The following is a 6,806-nucleotide window of genomic DNA, read 5'->3' on the forward strand; positions in this document are numbered from 1 at the left end:
TAGTCCTTAGGCCTGTCCTCTCTGGGGTCTCTGCTTGCCCACAACGAGTGTGTTTGGAGCCAGGCTCAACCCTCTCAGGTTCCTGTTTAAGTGAAACAAGTGCCAAGTGTGCCCTGTAGAGAGTGTGAGGAACGCCTATCAGGTGCTGTGGCTGGATTCCAACCCAACTCCCCTCCCCAGCGGGTCCCTGCAAGTCCCTTCTCTGAGGGAAGATGCATCGAGACTCCATAGTGTGGTCCTTTTTATTTTCAGTCCTTCTTGCTTCACCCCCAGAAAAAACAGGCTCAGGAGCTTGGCAGAAGGGATGCCTGGGGGACAACTGTGAACTGCCCGAAGGACGTGTTCTGGTCCTCAGGTACCTGCTGCCATGGCTGAAAGTACGAGTAGAAGACAGCCAGTCTGGTTGGGGAATGCACATGGAACAGAGGCCCTGGGTGGGAGGGATGAGGGCCAACCACACAGCCTGGGCCAAGAAGAGGAGGGGTTCCTAAGGCCTGGTGAGACCCTGGGGAATGACTCTGGTCTGCCCCAGGACCCTGCCCTATAGACCTCCTCTGGATACCCAAAACATGACCTATGCTATCACCGTGGCTGCAGGAACAGGAGGTGGACATCCATGACATTGGTGCCTGTCGGCCCGGTGTACAGCAGGTGGGCTCCACCCTGGAAATGGCGGAAGAAGGTATGTGAGTCATTGTGGGCTAGGAAGGTGGCCACATCCAGGCCCTCGGTGGTGGCCTGGTTGACAAGCTCAGGCATGACCCAGGCCCCAGCTGCCTCTGTGGGCCCATCCTTCCCATCAGTGCCACCACTCAAAAACAGCACGTCAACAGGCCCCAGTGACCGTCGTCCAAGCTCTGCTCCAACACGCAAGGCTAGTTCCTGGTTCCGGCCACCCTTGCCCGCGCCCTGCAACTGCACTGGGGGTGCAGAAGGGATGCCTGGGGACAACTGTGAACTGCCCGAAGGACGTGTTCTGGTCCTCAGGTACCTGCTGCCATGGCTGAAAATACGAGTAGAAGACAGCCAGTCTGGTTGGGAAATGCACATGGAACAGAGGCCCTGGGTGGGAGGGATGAGGGCCAACCACACAGCCTGGGCCAAGAAGAGGAGGGGTTCCTAAGGCCTGGTGAGACCCTGGGGAACGACTCTGGTCTGCCCCAGGACCCTGCCCTATAGACCTCCTCTGGATACCCAAAACATGACCTATGCTATCACCGTGGCTGCAGGAACAGGAGGTGGACATCCATGACATTGGTGCCTGTCGGCCCGGTGTACAGCAGGTGGGCTCCACCCTGGAAATGGCGGAAGAAGGTATGTGAGTCATTGTGGGCTAGGAAGGTGGCCACATCCAGGCCCTCGGTGGTGGCCTGGTTGACAAGCTCAGGCATGACCCAGGCCCCAGCTGCCTCTGTGGGCCCATCCTTCCCATCAGTGCCACCACTCAAAAACAGCACGTCAACAGGCCCCAGTGACCGTCGTCCAAGCTCTGCTCCAACACGCAAGGCTAGTTCCTGGTTCCGGCCACCCTTGCCCGCGCCCTGCAACTGCACTGTGGGTTCGCCACCAGCCAGCAGGCAGACGGGGCCCCTAGCCCCTGCAATGGCCTCCAGAACCTCCTTCAGCTGTATGTCTGGGAGTTGGAGCTCAGCTGCCAGCTTATGGAGTTGTTCATCCTCCACAGAGACTCCAGCCCTAGCTGGGGTGAGGTAGGCTCCAGCTACTTGGGCCAGCAGTCCATAGAAGTGAGCTATGCTTTTCACGTCACCCTGCATGGCTGAGCTCAGCACCACCGCCCGGTATCCCAGCGCCTCAGCCTGCCGCTGGGCCTCAGCCAGTGCCAGTACATTGGAGCCGATGATCACATTGAGGACGTGACCACAGGTGTGTGGTCCACGGGGTTCAGAGTCAGCCTGAGCCAGCACAGTCTTCACAGAACATGGCAGGGCAGCACGAAGGCCATAGCGATTAAGGATGTGCAGGCAATCTTGCACGTTGTGGACGCTGGCCACAGTGGGGCCGCTGGCAATCACTTCCACAGGATCCCCCACCACGTCTGACAGAATCAGGCTTACCACCTGGAGGGGGGTTGCAGAGGCAAGGCTCAGTCACGCATGGTCCTCGCCTCAGAGCTATGAGGACAAATTGCCCTCTGTGTACTGATACACCTTTACACCACCTGGTGTATTTTCTCATCCATTTCTAACTCCTCTCAAGTGGGTTTGCGGAACACCTGGCCACATGGATCCCCCCTCACCCTATTGGAGACCCCTCTTATTAGGCCCTGTGAACTCCCATACCAGGCCCCTGGCAATTTGTACACTGTTTTAGGCTTTCGTCTTCCTGGTACATGTGGGCCTGCATCCACCAGCCCAGGGCTGCCTGGGGAAGAAGTGACTCATGTACCTGGGCAGGGTAGGCAGCTTGAGCCAGGCCCCCACCCTTGAGCTGGGACAGGGCCTTCCGGATGGTGTTCAGCTCCTGAATGGTTGCTCCTCGGGCTGCCAGCAGCTTGGTGAGTGTCTGCTTCTCCTCCAGTGTGACGGGTGGGATGGGGGCAGGCAGCAGGGCTGAGCCCCCACCTGCAGAGATAGTGAGGACTTCAGGCAGAGGGGACCGCAAAGACACTTCCCCACCCAGGGATTACAGTGGGGTTACAGTGCTCCCGTGTGGACGTGCAATGGATATGTGCATAGTCACCACAACTTAGGCATCTTAGGCATCTGCCCTGCCTTCGGGTAGCCCAGGTCTCAGCAGGCATTGGAAGAACTATTCCTTAAGAACATGGAATAGGGGGTAAGACGGGGACAGGGACAGCAGAAGACCAAAGAAAGGGCTCCATGGGGGCTAGAGACTTGGGTTTAGCCCCAGGTAATACTAGTACAGACAGCAGCAACAGCAGTGACATTTTCCTTGCAATACTCCCTGTGTGCCCTCTTATGGTCAGCCAACAAACTCAGTTGAGGGGAGGACCTCATACCTCAGGGGAGGCCAGACAACTGGCCCAGGGCCACCCAGGCTCCTCACTGCCTCTCCTGTTCTGTGACCCTAGAGGCTCAGATCTGATATTTGGAACCACCTATCTTCTGCCAACTGTCCTGAGCCAATCTGGCACCATACCTGAGATGAGCACAAGCAGCACATCATCAGCTGTGAGACCTTCAGCCAGCTGCCGGATGGCCAGTGCAGCCCGCAGAGCATCATGGTCTGGCAGATTATCCTCTGCACCCTCAAATACCTGGACACGGCTATGGGGCTTCAACAGCATCTCCCTGAGGAAAAAAAAGAACAGACAGCAAGAGATAGGGTGGGCCCCTTTCCTCCCACCTGATTTCCCAGCTATATAGGTGAGAGGAACATAAACAAGGATGCCTGGTCACACCCATCCTGGAGCCAGGCCAGACACAGGAGAAAAAAGCTGGCGAGGAAGGGAGGCCCTGATCCAGCCTAAGTCTGGGCCCAGGTTCCCCTCCAGATGAATAGTGGAGAGCAGCCCCCCACCCTACCAATGCTCCTTACTGCTTGCCAGTGCACTCCATGGCAGCACGGATCCCCTTGGGAACGCTGATCACACCCTGCACAAGATGCTGGCCCAGTAGCTCCTCAGCTGCAGCTGCCATGCCCAGCACAGCTTTGCCGAAGCCCACCAGGTAAAGGTTTTGCTGCAGCTGAAAGCTCCGGTCCTGTACCTTCAGCTGCCCGTTGCTGGGGTCCAAGGACAGTGCCCGGTGTATCATGGGGCCTGGCAGCACGGCACCCACAGTGCTCTCAAATAGCTGGCGAGCCTGCTCTGCCAGGGCCATGCCACTGGCCAGCCGTGCCCCTGGGCTCCCCAAGAGAAGTGGGCGCAACAGGGCTCTGGCCGAACGAGGCAAGACCTGTAGGGCTGCAGCCATGCCCCACTGGTTTCAGCTTTACCTGGCACCCATGGTTGCCTAGGGGGAAGAAAGCACTAGTGAGGCTGTTGCAAGAGTAGAGACAGGAGGCTTCCCACAGCCACTCCTGAGGGCTCAGGACCAGTGGACTCCACAGCTGCTGCTATAAGAACGGACCATCTGCCAGTCCCAGGAGACTTCCTGAGGCCCACAGCAGCCTGATCGCACTCCAGTCCTCGGAGCCCAGGCCTGCCACCAAGCCACGTCCTCCTCTTCTGCAGGCCACACGCCGGCCCTCTGGATGCTCTGCTGCAAGTCCAAAGGTCTTGGTAGCTGAGCCCTCCTCATAGGTCACCCCTTTTGGCTGAGACTTAATCATTCACAGAGGGAGCAATTCTATCAGTTGACTCTTGCCCTGCCCCTTCTCCACCCCCAAGCACTTCTGAGCCTTCACCCAGGGGCAACGCCCCCTTCTGGCATTTCTTCCGTGCCTCTTCATCATTTCTGTTGCCATTAGGCTGCTGACTGTCCCATCAACTGAGCCAAAACTACTGACTTCCAGCCTGCTCTATTTCATTAACTTATAGGTCTGGGCTGGGGAGCCTGGGAAAGATAGGTCTGTGTGAGGAAGCTGCGGGCTTGCCAGAGCACTGAGAGACAGACTCAGAGCACATCCTTAAGGTACACAGCCTGAGGAATCCAAGCACTCAGGGCCAGTCCAACAAGAGGCTCAAGTTCAAATCAGAAGTGGCAGCAAAGTCTGGCTCATGGTGGAACTTTACAAAGTCCCCAGACACCGCAGGAGGCCATGTACCATGGGACCCAATCTGCAAGACAGAAAGATACCCTTCAACCTACATGGCTGGCCAGACCAATCCCTGCCAAGAACATGCCTTTGGCTCCAACATAACAAGTCTTGGGTCACACCACCCACAGGAGTGAGAGCCTAGTGGATGGAGCAAGCACAGGCCAGGCTCCCACAGCTGAGCCCAAATAATCATTTTCCCCACTGGGCAGGGTAAAGGCTAAAGAATCCTTGGGGTGAAGGTCAGGAGGCTGTATAGGAGTTTAAGGACAAACAAGCCCCAAAGAGTCATCTCTAAAACGGCATCTACTTTAATAAATGCCCATAAAAAATGCTGTCAGTTGACTGCAGCAGCAAGTGTGGACACAGCAGGAAAAAGAGGCTGGAAATCAGCCTCCAGCTCTACCACAGGTTTTAAGTGGCTGAGGAGCTCCATTTCTCTGACTAGGCTTCATCTGCAAAATGAGAGGTGGGATGAGATTAAGACCAATGTTATTCCCTTGACATCCGTGGGCTCTCTGAAGCTATCCATTATTAACACAGAAAACCTGGACCCAAACACCAATTTATCCCTCAAAAAATCTGGCAACTTCTAGCCTTGGCCACTTAGCCTGCTGGTTTTCATATTTCCCTTAAGAGACCAACACTGCTCCACCCCGAATGTGAAAGGGAACACAGGGCACTGCAATGGGAACTTTGAAAATGAGCCCAGCTTTTGCCGGGGGGACTCCTGGGGCTGGTCCTCATTAAGCTGGGAGCTAAAAGTATCTTAACATCTAGTAATAGCTGATTTTGACAGCCTGGATGAACTCTGTACTTATTTCCCAGATGAACACAGGCCTAGAGGATCCAGCCTTCCTACTGGATGCCAGAGCCCAGGGCAGGAGGGTGCTCAAGGGTAAGGTTGACAGAGAAAATACAGGACATCCAGTTAAATTTGAATTTCAGAAAAACAAGGACTTTTTTTTTGCTTAAACAACATTTTTTAAAGTACAGTTGGCATATTAGTTTCAGGTTTACAAAATAGTGATTAAGAATTGTTTTAATATAAGTATGTCCCATAGAATATTTGGGACATGTCTACATTAAAATATTATTTATTGTTTATCTGAATCTCAAACTTAACCGGACGTCCTGTATTTTTATTGGCTAAATCCAGCAATTTTAATCAGGATACCGTCTCTTAGACTCCCAGGCGCTCCAGCGTGAAATCCGGAGTCCAAGATCTGCGGTGACTCCTCCCAGCCGCCAAGTGGGGCTAGAGCCATTTCCGGCCTTCACTGCTAGCACAGGCTCCCGGAAGTGACGTCACCGTCGGCCAGAGCCTCAGGCCTTAGGGAAATGGCTGCCGTGTAATGCCCAGTGGTGACCCGAGAAATAACGCCCCCTTGCCACTTGGACTCTCTGTGGTCCGGCCCAAAGACTGCTTCGAAGGGCCTTCGCGGCGCAGACTTACCGTCCCACAGTTCCCTGCCGCGGCCATCGGCAGGAGGCCGGAAGTACTATCTGGTGGGAGGAGCGGAATCCGGAAGTGTGAGGTGGGTGGGGTGGGTTGCGTTGCCGGCTGCTGGTTGCGGTGGGAGGGGCCCAGGGGTAACGAGTGAAAACTGAGATTGGCTGGGCCCTGACCGCCGAGAAACCCGGGTAGAGTCAGTTTGCGCCTCGGTTTCTTAGTCTCTACAATAGGGGTAATATTTCCCACTTCACTGATTCGTGTGATCTGTCCTCTTTTTTATCCTTTGCGATCCAGGCAGTCAGCAGATACATTCCAAGCTCCTGTTAAGTCAGGTACTGGTTTGCTCAAACGGCGCGGAGAATCACTACTTCCCCCACAACCCGCCTGTTCTGGAGCCAGATTAAGTCATTCTCGCCTGTCCCCATCGCTGTAATCCCACAGTCACTCTTTGGTATTCCCTCCCACTCCCCCTTGGGCAACCAAATAACAGCTGTGACTCAGCAAGAGAGTTCAGTTCTCTGATCCTTGAACACAAGCTGCGTGTAAATACAAATGATCCTTGGTCTCCTTCAATGTCCAGGCTCTCACCTTGTGGCCACGGTGAGACGGGCTTGATGCCTTTACACATTCAAAAGACAAGTTCTGACCAGACTCCAAAGACACAGTAGAG

General features: G+C 55.1%; 1 protein-coding gene across 3 annotated transcripts; it reads right to left on the bottom strand.

Annotated features, from left to right (window-relative positions):
• Window positions 1-224: 224 nt before the first annotated feature.
• Window positions 225-6,806, bottom strand: GLYCTK (glycerate kinase). Of its 3 annotated transcripts, none has more exons than XM_015593628.2 (6): window positions 6,137-6,806; window positions 3,520-3,935; window positions 3,121-3,272; window positions 2,407-2,582; window positions 1,529-2,078; window positions 225-896 (listed from the first exon to the last, which is right to left on the bottom strand). In XM_015593628.2, the coding sequence occupies exons 2-6, from the start codon at window positions 3,894-3,896 to the stop codon at window positions 583-585; spliced, it is 1,569 nt and encodes a 522-aa protein (XP_015449114.1). In that variant the 5' UTR covers window positions 3,897-3,935; window positions 6,137-6,806; the 3' UTR covers window positions 225-582. The 3 variants fall into 3 exon arrangements, with proteins under 3 accessions (XP_015449114.1, XP_024906580.1, XP_015449111.1); XM_025050812.1 differs by lacking the exon at window positions 6,137-6,806 and adding an exon at window positions 5,858-6,125; XM_015593625.2 differs by lacking the exon at window positions 225-896 and having other exon boundaries at window positions 942-2,078; window positions 6,137-6,804.

This window comes from Pteropus alecto, unplaced genomic scaffold (assembly GCF_000325575.1).
Source record: "Pteropus alecto unplaced genomic scaffold, ASM32557v1 scaffold75, whole genome shotgun sequence".
Lineage (NCBI taxonomy): Eukaryota > Metazoa > Chordata > Mammalia > Chiroptera > Pteropodidae > Pteropus > Pteropus alecto.